Source organism: Rhipicephalus microplus, chromosome 1 (assembly GCF_043290135.1).
Source record: "Rhipicephalus microplus isolate Deutch F79 chromosome 1, USDA_Rmic, whole genome shotgun sequence".
Lineage (NCBI taxonomy): Eukaryota > Metazoa > Arthropoda > Arachnida > Ixodida > Ixodidae > Rhipicephalus > Rhipicephalus microplus.
In genome coordinates, this window is record NC_134700.1 from 156,672,271 (window position 1) to 156,695,757 (window position 23,487).

The 23,487-nt window shown below is 47.1% G+C and overlaps 1 protein-coding gene across 1 annotated transcript; it reads left to right on the forward strand.

Annotated features, from left to right (window-relative positions):
- The first annotated feature begins 78 nt into the window (after nucleotides 1-78).
- LOC142765841 (phosphate-regulating neutral endopeptidase PHEX-like) lies at nucleotides 79-19,103 on the forward strand. Its single transcript, XM_075867647.1, has 5 exons — nucleotides 79-95; nucleotides 4,417-6,463; nucleotides 14,480-14,695; nucleotides 15,100-15,154; nucleotides 18,967-19,103. The coding sequence occupies exons 1-5, from the start codon at nucleotides 79-81 to the stop codon at nucleotides 19,101-19,103; spliced, it is 2,472 nt and encodes an 823-aa protein (XP_075723762.1).
- Nucleotides 19,104-23,487: the final 4,384 nt, after the last annotated feature.

Genomic DNA, 23,487 nt, shown 5'->3' on the forward strand with positions numbered 1-23,487 from the left:
TTTCTCTTCGATGCTACCGCAGCCTTTGTCACGGCCAAAGACGCACCGCCGCCATCGTACCACGGCACGCCGCCCAAAATGTCCACTGTGCCTCGGTAAGACGTCAGTGCCTGTACGTGACGTGGTTAGGGCTAGCTGCGTTCGATGTTACAACGTTTAACAGCGAAGCTGGGCGCAAGAACTTTGGTGTTTACGCCAGCGTAAAAAAAACGCCCAAGCTGGCGTCAAGATCCGCGAGGCTAAATGACGGCGAAGATGGTTTATCACTAGCTTCGCGAGAATGGCCAAACTCCAGAGCGAGTTCGCGCTTAGTATAGCGGGCTTTGGCATCCCCCCCCTCTTGAAGCATATAGGTCCGTCGTCACTCATTATCGGCCTCCCTCATGTTAAGGTCTGAGCGTTGCACTGTCGTCGCTCCCCTAGAATCATCTCGTCGAGCGCATTCTGGATCTGCAAGCCTCTTCTCTGCAGCATTTTAGCTAAGTAGGACGAAACCGTTCGGCACCCTCCAAAAGTCCTCGCGGCGTGCATGGCGTCAGAAACTGATGGCGAGTGATGGCTCCCTCCGGCAAAGTGCGGGCTCTCACACAGTGGCTCACAGAGTAACCTGCGGGGGCCGCCCCCACAGTTATAGAAACCCACTGACAGCTGCTACGACCCCCTCCAGCATCTTTTCTCGTCTTGACAAATACGGAGATATGTCCTGCAGTGATACATTCCTCTTTAGTTTTCATTTGCTTAGTGATATCTCCCTAATTCGCTTTTATTTTGCTTTTTCCGAAGAGCGCTGCGGTAATAGCAGCAGCCGGTGTAGTTTGAACCCGTTCATGGTGACGTAGGTTTATACTAGCAAGCTTCGAAATATTCTGCGTTGGATTTCCTTTCACGCGCGTTTTGCCTCTTTGGCACCGTCCCACCTGCACGTTCTCCTGGTGCATGCCGCATGGGTGGATCGAGTTGCCCTACATGGCCCTGTTCTCACTGTCCTGTGTGCCTCTCCTAACAGCACGTCGCCTCTGCTTTAGTTCATGCAAAGGAAATTGCTAATATAAAAAAGCAAGATGAACGACACGTGCACATAAAAAGTATCTACCGCGGCTACCGGACTCATTAAGGCATTCTCGGCGGCTGACCGCCTGTGGCGTTCAAGGAAGAATAAGCGACGAGTGCCACCGGCTTGGAGGTGTTGAAACCTGACCTGGACATCGAGTCTTCGGACAATAGAAACTGGGGCGATGGGGTGGCAAGGGGCTTTTCTGCACTGCGTTGAAAACGTTGCGCATTTCGTCTGAGCCCTGGAATTCTTTGTCGCTCAGAATTCACGCGTCATCGGACAGCTTTCCCGTTGCCTTCTACAAATTTGGAGCTTCTTCATATTCGGTTGCTCTACCTTGCTGGAGAGAGGGTTTTCTACTGATGTGTGCAGCGAGGGCGGTCGTCGGGCTGACGCACGCTGACTGACAAGAACGAATGTCTCATGGACAATTACAATTATTTAGGTACCATGGAGTGGTGGAGTCAGGACCCATGAAAAGCCGCCGCGGAACTAAGATGCAAAGAGGAAGGGGAGACCGAGGAATCTTCTAGTAAAGGAGCGTCGTTTTGGCTGCGTGAGAGGGATATCTTGGGGAAGTGTGGTTGCTTGAAGCCCTGTGAAATCAGAGATCATTAGGTGCCTGGAGCAAAATTTTGCCGTGGCTTAGCTCAGCTATGCCAAGATATACGTAGCGTTAGGTAAGGGGCTTTCGCTAAGCTTCACCGTATAGTCAGTCCCTCGGCAAGCCTTGACGCCATTGACGGCGTCTTGTTGTTGCTGTGATGGTCGGGCATGGCGATCAGCCTCCATGGGTGACGCCACTTTCCTAGACGTTCTTCTTTTTGCTCGTGTGTCTCTGCAGCACTTTTAGCCTTGCGTCGTTCATTGGATGTTAGCCCCTCTCGTTACTAACACTGAATCACTGGCTCAGTTTGAGTCAGAATGAAAAAAATACCTTAGTATGTTATATTGTAAGTAGCATCCTTCATGCAACATGCACAAGTACTTGTAAATTTTGCATGTAGTCGTGTGTTGAGCTTCCAATGTTCATGTGTCATTTTTATCTACTCGTATTTTGTTTGTGTGTTGTGCAGTGTAAGTTGCAGATGTATAATGAGCAAAGTTGATGTTACTCTTCTTTCTTTCTAGTGCTGCTTGGTTAATATGATGAGTATTCGTAGTAGCTGTACATATTGACCACTTGCTATAGTATCAGTAAAGACTGGCACTATTGTGAATAATTAATTGAAATAAATAAATATCAAAATACTCTGCCACACTGAAACCTTCAATTATTTGCAAAAATAGCACAGATATTTGTCAGTGGACATTGGAAAAGGTTGATCTGAGTGTGCGTGACCAGTTCCATTTCTTTTTTATGCGCTTGTAAAGGAGTAGGCTCAAGAGACCTTGCAAAAATCGCACGTGCCTACAAAAATGTGGCCTTTCTGAAATCTGAATGAGGTGGCAGCACGCTGTCTTATGAATATCGCACGGTTTTTATGAACTTGTAGTGCGTTTATTAACCCACAACCCGCAGATTTTTTAAACCATGGCTGCCACTTAGCTGAACACACGCACACACACACACACACACTTGATGAAGGTCACATTCTAGGCCGAAACGTCGAAATAAACGACGTTGAGACCGCTCACGGAAGATCTACTTGACTATATATATATATATATATATATATATATATCTGCCCGCAAAAGTTGCCCCCCCCCCACACTTCACATATACTTTTGAACAACGGACCCGAAGATGTATGGGAGGTGCGAACGCTCGTTTACAGCAGGAGTTCTTTCTCTGGAGTTTGGACGTACGTGTCCTGTCTGTGACTGTAAGTGATCCAGCTCGAAGCTCTCTTCTTTGAAAAGCAACCAACGAACAATCTAGGATAGCATAGTCTTGCTAAATGCTTGCAACAACACAGCAGCAATAATCAGGTTAGACTTTTTCATCGTCCGGCCAGCTTCGCTTCTTCAAACCTTGCGCTACTTAGTGCAAGCTTAGACTTTTTCTTATATGAACTTGCCATTTGATGAAAAGCTAAACGACGAAAGACCGTAATAGTTGTCTGGACAATTACTGTGCATTCAGAGGAACTTGTCATCCAAACTCAAGCGATCAAGCTACCACCCATATTAGCCAATCAATAAACTCAGATTCTCCGCTGGGGCGCCGGGGTAAATCAGAGCCACCTAGACCAGATGCGATAGAAATAAACTGCAGTGTTAAAAGTAATACTAGCAGCTAAGTTCTTCAGCGTGCGGTTTGGCGTAACCCAAAAAATCGCACACGTACGCAAATACGGAGGTCCCACGGGAAGCCAGCGCCAACCAGGTGGCGCGCCTCCATTAGAGTGCCTCGATGTCCATAGAGTTTCTTTATATACACTAGAGGGAACTAACTCTGGCGCTAGTGTCTATGGAACTGCAACGCACGTCGATTCAGCGAGCATGGGAATGATGGGTAGTACGCACATTTGAGTAATATTCGTACTTCTGGCCTGCTTTTGGCTCCGTGTGTGTTCGTGTGGCTTGAAACTGTTTTCTTACAAAACAAATATTAGCAAATGTTCAGCAGTTGCGCTTCGCCATCTAATTTTTTTAAACTTACCTTTCCAAATCGGGTCACGAATTTCAAAAGGGTTGAATATTTCTTTCAAAACAAAACTGAAACACAGCAATAAACGAAGCCCCAAGTACGATTCGCTCCCCACAAGTACGAAAACTAGGCAAATGTGTGTACTACCCATCATTCCCATGGTCGCTGAACGATCGCAGCGCCAGAGTCGCCTCTAGTTAATTGTAGGAAACTCTATGTCAATGCTCGCTCATCCGGCGCGCGCATCGAGGCACCCTATCTTCAATTATAGTGTACTAAAATACGGGGTAGTGTGTTCAGGGAGGAACCTTGGCTGCCGCAGTTGGTATCGACAGCCGCGAGAAGGCGCCACCTTAGGATGGGCTGTCACATCACGCATAGTTCCTTATGCACTTCTGTGCTTTAATATTAGTAATATCAGGGGTTATCCGGAGTAAATGCATACTGATCATATCTTGGTACCACAGTACCATGTTGCGTTCTTCTATAGAAAATACATTGCAAGTACACTGTGCTATTCGTCGATTCCTCAATGCACAGTCATGACGCAGTAAAGTCGACATGTATCACACACTCCTGGGAAGACAGTGGATTGGCCATCAGCTCTTTTCCTTTACTCACCTCAGCATCGAAGCCATCTTGTTCATTAAATGAAGCTTAATAGTTCATCAGAAATAAACGTCTGAAATTATCGAAACATTTATATGTATTCGTCACCACAGTACACGTAAAGCTTTTCTAACGCGTGTCCAAATCATTGCCACGGCAGAGCAAGCTTTCCAGACGTGTTCTATGACGCGCCCTCGCAAAGCCGCCGCAATCGCGCCTGTACCTCGACGGCGTGCGTGGAGTACGCGCGCCGACTGCTGCGCCAGATCAACACCAGCCGCGACCCCTGCGACGACTTCTACGCGTATGTGTGCGAAGACTGGGTGCGGGCGCGGCCGCTGCCTCTCGGTAGTGAGCGGCTCTCGGTGGACACTGCCCTGGTGGACGGCTACGCTGAGCTACTCGCCTCGGGACTGCGCGACAATGCGACCAGCCGGTTCCCGCCGCTGCGCTTCCTCATCGACAACTGCCTGCGGCCGCAGCCGAACCTCTTCCACGCCCTGCGGGCCATGTTCATGGATGCAGCCTGGCTCCGACCATGGATGGCGCAATCGAGCGCGCGCCGCCGTCCGTCGCCCGTCGAGGTGTCGCGCAAGTTGGGCGTCGCCTACCGCGAGCTCGGCGTCGACGCACTCTTCAGGCCCTTCGTGGTCAAGGAAGTCTCCTCAAACGACACCCGCCGCTTCGTGGGGCTCGGCGAGCCATCCACGGTGCTCCTGCGCGGCCCGCTCGAGCGCCGAGAGTACGAGCTGGTGCGAGTGAGCTTCGCGCCCCTGCTGGGCTTCTTCCAGAACCAGACGGACGCCGACCTCCTCCAGTTCGAGGAGAGACTGGCGCTCATGCTCGGCCGGCCGCAACTGGACGCCGCGGCGCTTGTCAATGCCAGCATGGTCAAGGTGTTTGACCTGCCCTCGCTGAGGAACATCGAGTGGACTAGCTTCCTGCAGAGCGTGTTCGGCAAAGGGCTTCGTCCCATCACGGCCCGGACGTACGTAAAGCTGGCTTCGCCTGACTACTTCCTTCGCTTGGCGCGTGGGGACCTGCTGCGCTTCTCGAGCGTCCTGCTGGGCTACCTGCTCTTCCGCATCACCATGGCGCTGTCACCTTTCATCTGGAAGCGCGAGCTCCGCGACCAGCTCGCCTCGGTGGCCTACGCGCGACACCCAGAGTTTGCGCGTGCTCTCCCGCAGAGCCACTACTGCCTGCGCCTGCTGAACCGCTTCGAGCCCAACCTGCCGCTGCACGTGTCGCGGCGCCTCGCCGAGTCTCTGCTGGGAGGTGAGAACGCCGTTGAAGACCTGGTGTCTACGCTACGCCTCGTCTTGCTCGAGTCCGTCCAGGCACAACTGGGCCCACTGAACAGCGAGCTGCGCGCGCACCTTCGCGACAAGCTGAACGCCGTCTCGTGGGAGCCCCTGTCGCCCCGCGCTATGGACAGCGAGTCGACGCGAGCCGAGTACGTGGACGGCATCTACCTGAGCAACTCGCGCCTCTCCACGGCACAGTTCGTCTACACCTGGATCCGCAAGTCGCTCGAGAAGAAGCTGCTGGCGCACATGAGCACGCGTGCGGCTGCCGCAGGCGGCGTGGCGGCCTACCCGGGCTGGACGGGCGGCTTCCTGAGCGCCGAGAGCCAGTTGCCACCACCATACGAGAGGCTCGAGATCCCGCTGCCCGTTTTCGACTTCTTCCTCAACGAGGACCCGTCTCTGCGACCCTTGCAGATGGCTCGGGCGGGCACCAGGGTGTACCGGCCCCTACTGCGCGCCGTCTACCACTGGGCCTACAACTTCGAATGCGGCAGCAACGCATACGGAGCCGAGACGGCCCTGTCGCGTCGCATGAATGACTTGCGGCGCTGCCTGAAACGCCAGTACTCTACCCTGTCCTGGACCGAGCAGAGGCCGCAGCTGGACGCATCGCGCACTTCGTGGTCCGACCTGTGGGACAGCCTGGCGTTGCGGCTGGCGCTGGACGCGTTCCTGCTGGACAGTGGTCGCGTGGCGCCTGACTATCGGCTCGCCTTGCTCGAGCACTGGAACGCCAGTCAGCTCTTCTTCGTCTCGTACGCCGCCAACATGTGCGAGAACGGCAACCAGCGCTTCCTGCGCAAGATGGCCGCCCAGGGACCACACAGTCCCGCCTGGTTCCGTGTTAACGGCCCGCTGCGCAATTCGCTGGAGTTCGCACGCGCTTTCGGCTGCAAGGTTGGTTCGTTCATGAACCCCGCCGACAAGTGTGCCCTAATTCACTGAGTGCGCCCCTCCGACAGAGCTTTGTGAGATCTTGTTATATACCGACAGAGAAATGAACTTGTAGTGATGTGACATTTTTATTCGTATATTTCGCGCGTGTATTTTCTTTATCATGCGCAACGCCGAACGAAGACTCATTTGTTCAGTGTTTTCATTATTTAGTACGCCTAACTGCGTCAGTGTAGTGTATGCGAGTGTGCGATGTGACAGTGAGCTGATAAATTCACGTCGCACTTGTTAATTATCTCAACGCGTTGTCGCCTCACTGATTGTTTACGTGGGCATTCCTAAGTCCTTAGTTCTTACGTATATGCTGTACCGTTGTTCAATCGCGTTTTTGAGACATTGCGCAATTTCGACAGTATGCACTAGCAACAACTTCGGCCCTATAATTCGAACATCACGAGTACACACATTTTTCGTATGGCCGAGTAATTTGCTTTTTCGCACTTATGCAGTTTCATTGTGAACTTTGGTGGCTCTCTCGCAATTATTCAAGGCTATAATAAAACGTTTTGCGTTATTAGCAGTTTCGCACGTGTAGCACTCCCACAGATAAATATGTATACAGCCTCTTTTCAGTAGAACGACACACCAAATTGATCCATGCACTGACTAGCGGAGTAACTATCACTGAAAGAAAAAAATTATTCGGGGAGTATTGTTCTGCGACTCGACGATAATCGCCATCTGAGTTGCTCGCGTTTTTTTTTGAAAACCCGGCGCTGGCTACTTTCTTCTCAAGAATAGCTATGTCACCCTTATTACACTCGCGCTGTTCGTGTCCGCATACCGTGGCGATAACACGAGAAAAGTACTCGAAGTAGATGACTAATATTGTTGTGGGGCAGAAATGCTTCCCAAATACTCGATTTTTTAAAGTGCACTCCCAGGTGAATTGTACACAATAATCGATAGCACTATACGAGAAGACAACGCAACGGTAACATTAAAGGACCTCTTGTGTTGAGTGTTCTGTGTGCAGGTACACTTCTGAGCGATTAGTATTGACGAGTGTTGCGTGTAAGATTTGGTCAGTTTGGTTTTAAAGCAAGGGCGAGGGCTGAACCAAGTATTCTCGTCGATTCGACATTTTCTGTGGTTTGGCGTAGACAGGCCTCTTCGGGACGTGGCAGAGGGCAAACAAGTATATTTTTCGATGTCAGAAAACGATTGCGGGGCACGTACAATACCCCGGCTGTAAGCCGACGAGAATTATTGTTCGTCACCATTCTCGCTCTTTTGTCGGGCTGCTCCTCAGGTGGTTTTGGCTGCGTACGCCAGGGATTATTTTCTTTTTTACAGCAAAAGCTGTCATAAAACCAAGAACGCAGGTCACGTTCGGCGCCGTAGTTGCGCACCGCCGCCGCCGGTGTCCGTAACCGATATCTCAAGAAATCGGAAAAAACGCCAGGCCTGCGCGGAAGGCGCAGCGCAGCTGCAGCGATAACTAGAAGAGAGACCCTTCAGATCCTTTTCTAGACACTAATTGTGTAACTGCTGCAAGCACACTTGCTTGATGCCCACTACGACATGAATAAAAAAATTAGGGTAGTAGGCCGGGATTCGCTAAGCCATTTTTCGTCATTCTTCTGATAAGCCTATTCGTCGCTACACTACAAACTGGAGCGACAGGTTGTACCCTCCACCCCATCCAAGACTAACCAAAGAAGAGAGCGTGACTTTCAGACGCCTACAAAGCAATACTTACATACATGGCATATAAATGCACCGCCTCTAGCCAACGACACATGGCCGCATGTGCCCGCCCTGCAGCGTACCAGACACCCTGGCACACTTGCTCCTGGAATGCCAGTGCCATGCTAACCACGACGTGCAACTGGAGGGGGACCAAGCCCCAAGAATAAACGACGACCAACTAATGGAAGCGCGGGAGGCTAAGATCGTCTACGAGGACCTGGAAGACCAGCGACAACTCGTCGCCAGGGCCATGAGGGCAATCGAAGCCAGAGGGTTCCTAGACTAGGGAACCCTCCCACCTTAGGGTGACACCGGGCCTTGCTCGGAACACCGTTTTCTAAATAAACGTTGATTTCTCTCTCTCTCTCTCTCTCTTCTAATAAGCGTAATATCCGCTAAACTATTGCGAGGAATTTTGTGCGAATTTTTTATGCAGTGGCTGACGACGATTAGGAATTATGCCTGAAGTGGGTATGCGCCACAGTAAATAGCTGAACAAGATCGAGCTTTTGTAATGGATTGTAGCATTGCGCTATTTGCATTGCGACGACTTCTTGTTCTTTCACTGTTTTAAAACATTTTATAAGTCGTATTAACACGATTGCTTTCTCGACATCAAGCCTGCCTTGGGCATGTTTAATTAACAACAAGTCCCAAGCACCGGCATGGCTCAGTGGTAGAATACCGGACTGGCACCAAACGGACCCGGGTCAGAGCCCCACGTTGTCATTAATACTAGGTTTTCTTTTCTTTTTTTGCCGATTTCGCGTGATGTGGTTACGTACTCCTGCGGCGGCGGACAACTGCGGCGCTTCGCGAGACCCCTGATGTGATCTCATAACAGCTTTCGCTGTAAAAGAAAAAAAAATGCGGTAAATCAAAAGCGCTAAAGACAATGGGATTATTACCTGAGTCCACTGCGTGCCAGCCAAGCATTCTACCACTGAGCCACGCCGGCGCTTGAAGCTCATTTCAAAAGTACCTTTCCTGAGTCTTGATTTCGGGAATGAAATCATGCAAATGTCACGTTTTAGAACATCAAAGGAACAGCCAAGCGTCACATAATGCGAATCACGTAAAGAATTGCTCGTCATATTATCCAACTCATTACAAAAGCTGTGGCGCATGCCCACTTCAAACATATTTCTTCATCGTCGCCAGCCACTGCATCGAAATATTGCACAACATTCCTAGCAAGTGTGTATAGCGTACGCTTTTCCGAAGAATGACGAAGGATTGCATAGTAAATGCCAGCCTACTACACAACAGTTATGATTATTCATGGCGTAGTAGGTACCCAGAAAATGTGCCTACAGCAGTTACAACGCAAGATTCGTGCTTCTCTAAGGGAAACCGCGAAGGGCAGCTCCACTTTCTTTTCGTGGTTTTTTTTCAGCACTTCATTCAAGTTCATAGCGTCGCAGCCGACCACGTAATAGTAATTTCAGCCGCTAGCTGTTTAGCAACTTTGCGTGTTGCAATTTTTGAACGGGTATCTCGTTGGGAAAGTGTGGTAGGGGTATAGGGGAGACCCACGCGGAGGGAGGCGCTGCGGAGCGTGGCGCTGTCAGTCAATGCGGGGAGAAAACTTTTTACTCGAGTCTTCACCCCTCCACTGTCCCATTCGACCTGCCTTGAAAACACGTTTCTTTGCTCGCGCGCTGCACGCGTTCTGCACGTATTTTTGAGAGTTTTGCGTCGCGTGCGGTTACGATGTACACGCTTCTGTCCACGTTTAAGAGGATCACCGCAATTGAGGATTTTTTTCGTAGGAGCAATTTGCTAAAAGGGCAGCGTCTGCTCAGCCATGTAGCCGATATGAAGCAAATTGAAGCAGGCTGCACAAAAATTAAAGAAACACCTACTCCGGCAGTCTTAGTGAAATAACGTGTACAAATTAAAACAGAGAAATCTCAATTTTGCACGCTTACAGCATCAGCCTGTGTAGCTGGATGAGCTTGCCCCCCTGTTTCACAGGTTCCTGCCGAAGGCTGGGGATCGTGATTACTGGTGGGTGCGAGAGGCGTCTCTAGCAATTCTTAATCACTTGAAAGCGTGACATCGAGGAAAACAAAGTTCTCTTCATCTTGCATCGCTGGGTCATCTTGAGCAATAGCTTGAGGCACAGCCTGCTCCCCGGAATTTTGTGCTGATCTGGCTGCCCTCACAGAATGACGCTTCCACCTAAGCAAAATAAGGTTGTGGCAGAGATTAGATTGTGCCGTTCACAACAACGTTTATACGTTGGAGCTTTTTTATTCAAATATAGTACGGTGATCGACATTGAGCATATCTGTAGTGCGCCAGATAATAATAATAATAATTTTTTATCATCTTCAAGTATAAAATGTACAAGTCTGAAGATGAGTATACGTTTAGGGGTTTTCCGTGATCCTGTTAGTAACGCCTTGATTAATATGTGGGGTTTAACGTCCCAAAACCACTATATGATTATGAGAGACGCCGTAGTGGAGGGCTCCGGAAATTTAGACCACCTGGGGTTCTTTAACGTGCACCCAAATCTGAGCACACGGGCCTACAACATTTCCGCCTCCATCGGAAATGCAGCCGCGGCAGCCGGGATTCGAACCCGCGCCCTGCGGGTCAGCAGCCGAGTACCTTAGCCACTAGACCACCGCGGCGGGGCAGTTAGTAACGCCTTGCATTCAGAAAATAAAACAAATACTGCATACAAAATTAAACTCTATAAAAACATGTACGATGGCGAAATGCCCCATTAAAAAAACTAGCAATTGCGTCCATCTGTGTGGACAGCAACACTTCATACAAAAACTTCACGGAGATAGCTGCGTATGAAAATTTATTGATTAAAGATTTTGCATTGTCTGTTGCTTGAGTCATTTATACTTTGCACGGAAACTATAAAAAAACTAATGTGCTTGTTACTAACTGCGTTCCAATCTTACCCTTAAAATGTAACGGTGCGAAAGTGCCATGTTCGATCAAATCCCTTCTATTTTCGCTTTACTTGATAAATGTGCATACGCGGAACGAATTCACGCTGAACTTGAAATCAGAAATCAAGGGTCCTCAGAAAATGCTTTAAAATGTATAGATAGTTATGCGCTTCACTGCCTATCATACCTCTGCGCCGTTTACGCGTAAGGTGCCCGTGTCTTGTAAGCCGCTGGAAACACTGTCGGCACATAGGACGGGTGCAGACTTGAGTCACTTTTGCAGTTTCCCACAAAATGTCTGCTACAAATGATTATCCAAGATTTTGGCAACCACACACTTCCGTCGGCGCTGCGTAGATAAAAAATATATAACAACACATCTCCAATACCACATGTGTACACAGCTTCAACTACTACGTCCCCAACAATACCGAATAATAGTAGCAGCATAAAAGATTTCTTCGCTATTTTTTAACAGTGCTATAAAGACGGGATTTGAAAAATTTATACTTTTAAGATAGGGACGTGCATCTCCCAGTAACTCGATATATTAGAGGAACGGTGACGCAGGAATTAACACTCATTATTTTGAATGCATTGTGCGCCTGCAAATTTCATGAAAAAATTGATTACTTACTTTCTTCGGCGCACTGCTTTAACCCTTTCCTGTCGTCTGCTTGTTTCGTACCATCCGTTTGGGAATTGGTAGAATTTCACTGGTGAAGTGGACCCCTTCGTGTTTGCACGGCTATTGTGACAGTTGACGACGCAGCAATAGTTCCCCCTTTTCTGTCGGCGTGACATCGCGGAACGAGGGACGTTTCACGTGCAGCGCGCGCTTCGCAAATGCGTGGAAGCCAAAGGGAGCGGAAAGGTCGGAAGACTCTCCAATTGTGCGCTTTTTCTGGCAGGGGAAAGGCAAGCGCTGGCGTCGCCGGGCAAACTTGAGCGGGTCTCCCCTATGGTGGCTAGAAGGAGAGGTGTCAGCATCGTCCCTGCCGCGCCTTGAAAGGAGGCGTGCTGGTATTTCATTTCGCCGCGGAGCGGTGCGCAAGTCGCCACCGTGATCGGTCGAGAGCGCTCGCCAGCTGCTAGCGCGGCACTTTTAGTCGCTTGCTCGTGCGCTCGCTAGTCGCAACGTCCGCACTTTGCCTATTTGGACTTCTTCTGGATCAATACGAATCAATGTGACCATGCCACAGTGATGGGTAAGCAGCAAAGACACTGCTTTGCTCCTGGATGTAATGCGGGATATGTTTCGTCCCGCAAACATGGGAAGAAAGCGTCTATTTTCTCTGCTCTGCCGACGATGAATGGCGCAAGGCCTAGGAGCGTGCGATTTATCGCGCTGACAAACCACTGGAACAGAACTGCGTTGTGTGCGAAGCTCATTTTGACTAAAAATTCATCATCCGTAGCTACAACGATGTCATCAACGGGTTCTTAGCAACTTGGGAAAAAATGTGCTTATAAGGAGGATGGGTTTCTGAGTGAAACAACTGCCAAAGGACTCCGCGTCACTCTTACCAGCACCTTTTCCACATGGCACAATGTCACGAAAACCTTGGGCTATACATACCTGATGACGTCTCGCCTCTGCCAAGCCACGCCTAAAATCTTTTTTGGAATTCTGAAGCAAATGTCCAAATCGAATGTTCACCTTTCACAGACAAAATTTTTTATCTCAGTGAATGGCCTCAGTTTTTACAGTTTGGCAGTCACCCTCCAGTGGAAACATACCTTCTGGAGTTCTGAGCAGTCTTCTATGTCAGGGCATCCATAATAATTCAATAAAATTGCAGAATAAGCTGAATGAGCTGCTAGATGTGGAGTGCCTCAACGAGGTGCATGAAGTTATTGTTATTTGTGAAGCCCTTCCTGACCACACTCATCTCATTGGACGCAAAAGTGACTCCTAGATCACTTATTATGTCAGTGGCTATGTCACCCGAAAGATGGTGAAAAAGACGAAATGCAACGAATGTAGCATGTTGTCGCTTCACTCTGAGAATTCCAGCTTTCTTCCGGCAGAAATATGCCTTCTGTACCCGTCCGAGTCCTTAACAGGCCTGGTCAAAGCCACGGAAGATGCACTCGCATATTGCTTCAGTTTCAACAAGTTGAAAAGTGACAGCTAGCAAAACAGACCTCTTGCCTGTCTGTGAAGAGGTTAAATATGGTCGGCTGTGGACACCACAAACTGGAAGTGATAAATCAGATAATTAGATTCTTTACACTTGCCAGACGATATTCTGTCGTTGCTGGAGAAAATGCGTCCAATCAAATAAAGAGATAGAGAGGGAAAATGAAGTTCTTGAAGTTGAGACGAATGTCTTGTTCTTATTAACATTGTTACAAATCTCCCATTAACAACTGTGATGTCACTGTCTGGCTGTGTTTCCCATATACAGAAATCAATTTTCTTGTTAACTGGTTTGTGACTGTATCTACGTTTGCCAATCAAATCTAAATATCATATGTGTGTATATATGCTCATTATATCATCGTATATTTACTGTTCTTTCTAGTTGCCTTATTCACTTGCTTTAGCTGAGTTTCGTATAACTTGCAGTTCTCTCTAACCTTAATGCATATGTTGTGTTTATTTTTTATGTTGTTTTTCGCTTTCGTGAAAATAAATGTCTTGCTTGTAAAATTATACCTTGCTTGCGCAAGTTATAAAAACAATGGTTGCCGATACCTTTAGTGCATTGAAACTTCACGGAGAACACTGCGACATCAAAGTGAAAACTGCGCGGACTTTGTTTTGGCGTGAAGCTCACGGCAAGTCACTTGATTCTCTATTTTCTAAGCTACTCCAATATAAGGAAAAGCAGAAAAAAGCTGGAAAAATTTTCTAACACTTGCAATGTAAATTAGTGTTTTGTAACCCCTGTCCCCCCCCTTCCCCGCATCTCCCAATTGTTTTGTTTCTTTGCAAGGACTCTTAGTAGAAAGAACGTGCATATTTATGGAGCCACGCATACCTACATTCGCGGAGGGAATTAGGCGGCACTTGGACAGCCTTCGTTGAAAAGCTGCAGCATTTGAGTCACCTTTTGTAAGGCCCCAAGGTTGAGTTGAAATGAAAAGGAAGTTAACAAAAGAAACAGATGGAACTGAGCTCTTCTCAATTTCAAGAGTGAAACGTTGAAGCTACCACAGGAGACATCGCGAGAGCTGAGCGAAGAAGGCGATCGTTCCTGCAGTAGTTGGCGCTTTCGATTGCGCGCCAAGATCTCCTAGGAGACAAGACAAGACAAGATTGCACGGCTGTGAGAGGGGATTGGCCACACTCATCACCTTTGGTTCTTTATAGCGGTAGAATTTCTTTTTGCTGATTTTTCAGGAACCATCAATGCCGGTCTCCGGCCCCGGCCAGGGCTCGCCCTGGTCGGCCAGTCACCCTGCTGAATCGGTACCACTGGTGTGTTTCCTCAAGAACGGCGTAAGCAGTTTGCCTGTCGCGCTTGTGCCCGCTGATGGTGGAGCCATTCGGTTGAGTGAAACGGAGGTGTTTCAAGAACTTCGCAACATAAGCGGTCACTTTCTGGACATCTCAGAGGTGAGGCGTTTTGGCAAGACTGGCATACTATGCAGGTCTTCAAATATTCAATGCTTAACAGACTTACTGGCCGCCACGAGATTTGCGTACATTGCTGTTCGCGCTTTTATCCCCCCTCATCTTGCTTGCGTGAAGGGCATTGTTCGTGGTGTTCCAACTAACATTAGTTGAGGCAATCTTAAAGATGGTCTCTCTGGCTGGCGTGACATCTGTCTACAGATGCACCAGACCTGTAGGTGATACGCGAGTCTCTACTGAAAGCGTCATCGTTACCTTTGCTGGTCTCACACGCCCCTCTGAACTGAAGGCCTGGCATTATCTATTCCTTGTAGAGGCATTGACACCTCGCCCACTGCAATGCCGTATACCTGCTGGCGATTTGGACATAGCGCTAATGCTTGCAGGTCCTCATTGAGATGTGCGAATTGCGCTGGGGCACATGCCGCATCAAATTATCAGGTAGACAACTGCAGGTGTTGCCTATGTGATGGAGCACACACAGCCACGGACAATAGCTACTCTGCTCGAGAACGTGAAACACAAATTCTAGATATAATAGAGAAACACCGTTGTTCTCGGTCTGAGACAACATCCTGCATTAAAGAGCGTGAAGTGGGGTACGCTGCTGCTACGTCACGCCAGTGTGGGTCAATTGAAGCGACGGTCGCTTCCGCAGTGTCGGCAGCGATAGATAAGGCCATGCCGATGATTATGGAACGACTTTTCAACACCTTTGCTGAAGGTCTGACCGAGATTCTCGCCGCCAGGTTAAACAGCCTTATTCCCTCCTTCGCTGCACACACTGTCACGGTCCAGGTTGAAGCTCAGCATTTCGAAAATGAACAAAATAATCAGCGTTAAGAAGATGTTACCCCTGAAACGCTCGTCAGCGCTCAGTCGCCGACCCCTGTTGGGCCCAGTGGTTTGTTTGGTGACATGAGGCTTGGTAATATCATTCATAAACGACGCAATGCTCCATTGTCTCCAACCAGTTTGCCAATGTCGAAACCAAAAAAAGTTATTGCTGATACCAACAACAAGCAGGACGTTTTTTCTGCAGTCGAGTAAACTGTATTAAGGCCATCATAGCGTCTGTAAACGTTCTCCAGTGGAATTGTCGTTCCGTATCTTCCGCTTACCGGAAACAATAGATCACTTTCTTCTCACATACCACCGCTTCGCCTCACTGCGCCGAATAATTCTTGAAAGACCGATTGGTATGCTCGGATCGCCAGTCAATACATCCACCCTATTATCGTTTGGAGCCAGTCAGTTGGGTGTGGGCCACAGTGCTATTCTGTTAGCACTACATAAATTCATTCAGGCAACCGGAAGGATACGCTGCTAGTGGTACTGCGAGATATATCCATTTCTTTGTCCCCCTTCCTCATTCTTGTTAATTTGTTTTATATATTCTGATTTATCTAATTCTGAAATTTTTCACGTTTTTTCGAAGGAACATTTTATTGTTTTTATCTAATTTCTCTTTCTTTTTTTAGCAAGCGTTGTAAAAAGATTTATTATAAGGTACAGTGTGGCTAATCCCCCATGTGGGTATGAGCCAAGATCTCCTACGCGACAAGACAAGACAAGAACAAGCTTTTGTAATGATTGGAGCATTGGACGACCCACTCTTTACGCTATTTGTATTGTGTGACGCTTGGTTGTTCTTTTGCTGTTCTAAATCTCTTTATTACTCACATTAACGCCACTTCTTTCTCGACATCGAGCCTGCCTAAGGCAAGTTTGCCAACAAGTGCCAAGCACCGGCGGGGCTCAGTGGTGGAATTCTGGGCGTGAACTCAGCAGATCATGATTTGAATTCCCGATTCTAACGGGAGTTTCTCCAGCGACAGTTTGGCTTCGGCTGCGACGTTCTTGACCTCCTGTGGTCCGAGAACAACCACCGTGATTAATGAATTGGGAAACGCATATAAACGCGCCTCACACTCCTCCATGACCGTGCACGCAAGGCAGCGTGCGGCATGTGAAATAAGCACTGTGGTAAACCACAGTGCTTATTATTAAAATAAGCACTGCGGTAAGCACTGTGGTAATGAGGTTAGACGTGTGTCTAACCTCATTAAGAAGCACGAAAATGCAAGCAATAATTGTGAAAGGCTCCAGTGCAGCGTCGGGTGGAACCCACTGCTAAACACAGGGGCCGCACGTTTCCCCTTTCGCTGGTTGACCACTTGTGTGGAGTGCTTGGTCGATGGTTTTTTTTTTCATTTCTGTCCTGCATTCTTCATGCAGCATCATCTGGCTATGACGTTTCTGTTCTGTGCGTACTGCAATACCGAGGTGTATAAGGAGGCAGTAACGTCCACTTGCTTTGGAGAGCGCGCATTTCGTTAAGAAACGAACACGCAACGCCCCGCCGCGGTGGTCTAGTGGCTAAGGTACTCGGCTACTGACCCGCAGGTCGCAGGTTTGATTCCCGGCTGCGGCGGCTGCATTTCCGATGGAGGCGGAAATGTTGTAGGCCCGTGTACTCAAATTTGGGTGCACGTTAAAGAACCCCAGGTGGTCAAAATTTCCGGAGCCCTCCACTACGGCGTCTCTCATAATCAAATGGTGGTTTTGGGACGTTAAACCCCACAAATCAATCAAAGAACACGCCACAGAAACGACGCTCACTTATAGTTGAATTTACTCGAGAAAGCTTCACGCCAAGGGAGCTTATGCGCATGCGCATTGGCAAGAAACACTGTCATAAAAAAGTTTTTTTTTTCATGTCGCTGGCAAACAGGGTAACTGTCGAGGATACCTTGAAAGTGGGTACATTTATCGATTTAGAAATCGATGTACTGTGAACGAATTCCGGCTGGTTCATCGTAAAGTGTACCGAAGGCGTAACGTTATACGCGTCTCCTGCGATCTTAATTTGGTCCTCCTCCAGAATCTGTACGGACGTCGTGACAAGCTGACGTCATGATTCGTCAGCGTTTTCTGGTCATTGTGAAGATGTGTGGCTGGGCCCCTTTGAAAGAAAATTGCAGAGGAAAGTTATTTACATCGGAAATAGGCGTTGCTTTATACGTGCCCCATAATAAGAAATGTGGCAGTTTGGGCTACATGGTATGACATGATGATAGTTATAGCGTGAGAACAGAACGACGATAATGAGACAAGGACACGAGCACTAACTTCCAACTACTCATAATAAGCGCTTGAAGAGATCAGCGAACTCCTGACGAGACAGAGTATGAGGCAACTATTACAGTCATAAAGTCGAAGTCATTTCTGAAATTCCTCGATGTATGCTGATCACAGCTGACGGAAAGCCGAAACCGGCCTTCACGCACTTTCGAAGCGGGACTGAATTGCAAAAAAAAGAAAAAGCTTTCTCCTGCATTTTTCACCAGGAAGCACAAAATTCCAACACATTTCTTATCGCCGAGAGCCCAAAATAACGTCGCTCCTTAGGTTGTACATCAGCCGTGGATCGAATTCGAACCCTATGCAATTCATGACGTGGGTAGCTTCGTGAGAAAACTTCAAAGAGGATGACAGGGTGGGTACTCTTCGACGGAGGCGAGAATGGTAGGCGTATCCCGCGGTTACCGAGTGCATTCTAACTGCTAACTGACATTGCAACCTCCACTAGCACTTAAACAATGATGTGATCCACCCAGATGTTGGCCAATCTCTAAGAGTGAGTAGGTGTCAATCATCCTAGAAGCATCGTCAAAATAATAATAATAATAATAATAATAATAACAACAAACATTGCCAAGTTTCCCACTTCCATTTACGATACACGCATTCGTAGAGAATCAGAGGCAAATTGAAGATTTTGGAACTCTGTTAGAGAATTATACAAATAATTTTCACAAAACTGTAATGTCAACAAACTAAAGGGGGGGGGGGGCAAGAAACGGGAACAAGAAGTAGTTTACAGTCTCGCATTTTGTACCCATATTGTTTATGTTACGGCATATCTTGTATTCTAAAAAAGAAGGAGTAGCTGGTGCCACCATAATGGCACCAACCTCACCTATTTCATCATAATAATAAAAGAAAAAGTAGTTTCTCAGTGCTGTTCCTCTGCTTTTCAAAAATAATATTATTTAACAGTAATGTGCAATAGAAAGCATGACCACCGATCGATTTTGACCACGTGCCGGAACAGCCAAAATAAAACATCGCAAACGTCGCAAACAATATTCGCGTATTCGCATGTACACACAGACGTACACACACATCGATGCGCACTCGTATACCAACTCACGGAAAAACAACGTTCCGAGTCTCTTTTCTATCAACAGTACTGGAGGATCCCATACTTTGCCTTTGGTCCTGGCGGGTGCAAGTTGCCGTGAAGGCGGAGAACACGGCCATCAGCCCGGACCTCTCGTCTTCATCCAGCCATCGATCCGGATTAGAAAGCACGGCGAGCGCCTAGGCTGCAGTTTTCATTAGCGCGTAATCCTGCGCCTCCGTGTCACGTTGTCGTCGTTCCTATACCACGACGAAAGCCAGGGTGTTTCCTGCAAGCTCAGCCTCCTGACCCAGCCAGCGTCCAATACAGTCGTCTCTGGCACCAGCGTGACCCTTGTTCCGTTAATGCGTGACCAAGCATGAGAGACGAAGACCAAAGAGCGGCGCTGATGCAGGTTTCGACCTTTGTTCCAAATAGGCCGTCTTTCCATGTATTACAACAAAAAGAAATAATTTCCAACTGGAGAAAACCACCTTCCTATCACCGAGCGAGCAAGGAAGACCAGTACCAGATGGACGGAAGTGTAATTAAAGTGTCATTTCGTTTTAGAATCCCCGTTCCTTCTGATTTTAATTAAGGTACTGCTCACTTTAAGATTTTTTTCCCAGAAAAGGGGCTGCCTGACGAAACGCCAGAGCAGCTGTCATATCAGTGCCAGAAGGAATGATTGCCTGCTGAATAATGCAAACGCTTTCCTGAAAAATCTGAACACTATTCAGTAAGGCGTCTCGTAAGCCTATAATCCGGCTTTGTAGCGATCGGGAATATACATCTCAACCGACGTATTCCGAGCCCTTTGCGCTACGCAGCAGAGAGAAAACAAGCAGAAAAAAACATTAATACAACTCTGTGATCACAGTGTTGTCTTTGTTCGGGGATGTTCAATGGGTTGTAGGCGCCAAGAACGAAACAAATCTCATAGTTGAGGAACAGTAAAAGAAAAAAAACATGCTCGCTTTTTTTTCCACGCAATCTTCATGGGTAATCTTGATGGGTAAGTTACTGCATTTACAAAAAACAGCGTCTGACAATTTACATATTGTTTATATACGAGCCTGAAAAAAAAAACACCAATAAAGATAGAGATTGCACAGTTAGCATTCTTTTAAAGAAAATAACATTTTTAATGTTTCCAATGCATTCAATATTTCATGTTCTTCTGGCGTGACTATATTGCGATAAAACTAAACTGATAAAAATACAGAGGGGGGGATGCAGAAATACATCCTATGCAATAAAAAACAATCTGAGGTACGGGTGCAAATTTTCAGCAAAGAATTGTTATCGCACAAATAGACATCGCTTTATAAATAAAATGTTTTAGCTTTAGTAGTAATCAAAAACTACAGTTGGCCATAAAGATTTGGTGCAGTTTGTGCATGCTGCTGCCTTTTCTTTTTGTTATGACATACTTGCTGATTTTGCCAATTTCGCTAAAGAGAACTGAACTCGCCACATGCACAATGATTGCTATCTTGCTGTATCCACTAATATAAGTTCCGGGCTATGCATCAGTGATGCCTATTAGGGGCTAAGCTCCTTATGGCGTGGCTTGTGCGTCCCTCGTAGTACGTAACCACCAGTGGCACATACCCGAAATAACGGTCCTTACAATGTCTGCTGGATGGGGGCACTTGTATACGATGAATACATGGTGAGATGGCTGTGTGAAAAGGTGTGAGATGAAAAGGTGTGAGATGGCTGTGCTTGGAGTTTTCTCTAGACATATGGACGGACGAATGGACTGACACACGCACGGACGGATGAACAGACAGAGGGATGGCCGCAAAAAGAGATGGACGGACAGACAGACAGACGGACGGATGCACCAAGGATCACACAGATAGGCGGACGCAAGAACGAATGGACAGACAGACTGACGAACGCTGCACCCCACCAATCATCATTCACTCCGCGGATATGCTGTGATTTTTTTCGTTCGACAAAATGCTGGACTTGTACATAAATATGGTAAATTTGACTGCACAATTATTGATATTTGGAAATATCACGCATTTCAAGTCTAAATGATCTCCGCATGTCTGTAAAATTACGAATTAAACTTAGGAGACAACATACAGTACATGGTTTTGTAAGACTAGGTAGCGCTGTAGTTCAATGTACTTGCAGCTGGCGAATCACAATACGTTGTTATTTAAGAAATGCTCAACGAGAGGCGCTACAGAGTGAGGTCAGCACAAACTTCAGAGAAGGCTTCGTGCGCTGTAGACCTATGTGTTGCACTCTTAAATACGAGGGAAGAAGCGAAGATGAAAGTTGCTAATGAAAAAAAAACAACAAAACAGAGATAGAAAAGATGACTCATATATCCCTCGTGAGTGGAGGCACCAATTAAGCGTCGACACATATGAGGTGCTACGTGTGGCATAGGACATCCACTTCAACACCCGAATAACATCCTCGGTTCCTGGCTACCCAATCGGGTACCGTTGTTTTAAAGGCCACAGATCATCACAAATATGTACCCGCGTGTCCAAATTTGTATTGGTACAAATATGAATGAGTTGCTTTCACGAAACCCTGAGAAGTGGTGCCTTGTGTCTAAGTCATATTCGCAAAACGAGTGAACAAAAACTACTGATTACAGCACGAGAGCTCGAATGCGTACTGCACGAGTGCTCAGCTCCATCATCTTTAAAAGTGAAAGCTTTTTTTCTTAGTTTCAGCGTGAACGACAACGTCTATAGTACATTCCTTTAACTGTGAACGTCCTGTAGATCACATTGCAAGTTATTTCGGTCTGATATTTTTGTTGCACTGAATACTAGAGACTTCAAAAGAACAGGAGTACGCAAACGAGTACTAACCCCGCCGCGGTGTTCTAGTAGCTAAGGTCTCGGCGGCTGACCCTCATGTCGCGGGATCGAATCCTGGCTGCGGCGACTACATTTTCGGTGGAGGTGAAAGTGCTGTACGTCCTTTAGCTCAGATTTGGGTGCACGGTAGAAAAACCCACGTGGTCTCCATTTTCGAGACCCTGCACTACGGCGTCTCTCATAATCATAAGGTGCCTTTCCGACGTTAAACCCCACATATCAATCAATCAAATGGCTATCATCACGTAGTGAGACAACCGTTCAGTTTTTCGTAATCATATTTTTTCTGCGTTTGTTTGCAAGAACAGAAAATTAAATAATACAGTTTTGCAAAAAGCTTTTTTTTTTCATTTGTGCATTCTTGGGACTGAGGAGGGTAAGGCTATAAAGAGTTAAAGAGGTGATACGGTGCGTCAGAGGTATTTTTATGGATTGTTGACCTTTGGTTTCCACGCTGGCTTGAGCATGCACAACTGAAGTGCTTGAAATCAATAAATCTGAGCCACCGGCAGTAGGCTGGGTGTGCTCTCCCAAATGTGCACGTTATTTTTCCCAGCTCTCTCCTCGTCTCACTTTTCACACCTTGTATCTCTCTCTCAGGGTAGGGAACTGGGCGTGCGTCTGGTCAACTTTCTTGCCTTTCCTTGCATGTCTCTGTATATCTCTCTTAATTATTCGAAATTTCGCAGACGTGTTCATTCGGGCGACATGCCAAAGAAATAAAAATTAAAGGTGTTTATGTATTGCGCTAAGAAACTGTCAAATACGCAGGAAGCATAAAGAGCGAGCAACATAGTTCCATAGCTATGCCATTGATTATTTTTTGCGTCCAAACAAAAGCAACCAAAAAAAGCAAGACCAGAAAAGAAAAAAAGCAAACTAGTATATTTACTTAGCACCCATTTCTCGTTCTCAAACGCTCTCATATGTAACGTGCAGCAATGCAGTACGCAAGTATTGCTTTTGAAGCCAAGCTCTGTATGCGACTACCATTACTAATGCTGCGTGCATTTCCCCCCAAAAATAGTTTTGGGTGCCCGTGTAATCGGCAATAATGCCTCATAAAATAGGGGAAAGTATATAATGTTACGCAAATCAAACACGCCTTCACCTATGTCCCTCACAACTTTTTATATCGCTAGATTGTTAAAACGTGCACCAGAAGAATGACAGGGTTGCACAGTTCTGGCAGGTGTGTCGTGACAAAACTTATTAGCGAGATAAGAAAAAGGCACTTATCACTTCAAGCTGCAAGAGCTATCACAACGCGGCATGCTTAAATTTTCGTTTTGTGCCAATCTGTTCTCGAGTTTCGTGCAGAAAGCCATGTTGAAAGCATGCCAACGTCTTTAGGGTTTCTTAATTAGCCATTGAAGAGGCAGAAAAGGCATAAATTTTGTCTCCTCGGATAGGGACATAAATTCGCGATCTGCTTAGATATTCGCCCGCGCTATCGATCGATTCGTCGTATTCGCCAGCCTCGTCTCCTCCACGCGGTGTAGTTCTTGCGAGAGAAATATATTAGATCCTTGAAAATTATTTCCCCTTCAGACTGAATGAGATGTAAGTGGGCTGTTGAATGCCCACGTGATTAACAAAAAGAATAATAAAGTTGGTCCTCAAATGTAGTCAGGTGTGTAGGTCACTAGAGGAAATAAGCAAACTTGCATCGTTCCAGCTATCGCTGTCAAAGAAAGCCTTCTGAGGGTAAGCTGAGCACTTGTATAGAA

Bases quoted from the DNA above. Each gene is read 5' to 3' on its own strand.
- LOC142765841 (XM_075867647.1), top strand. The intron at 6,464-14,479 runs GTTGGTTCGTTC...CTGATTTTTCAG, and splicing joins CACGCGCTTTCGGCTGCAAG to GAACCATCAATGCCGGTCTC. The intron at 14,696-15,099 runs GTGAGGCGTTTT...TAATGCTTGCAG, and splicing joins ACTTTCTGGACATCTCAGAG to GTCCTCATTGAGATGTGCGA.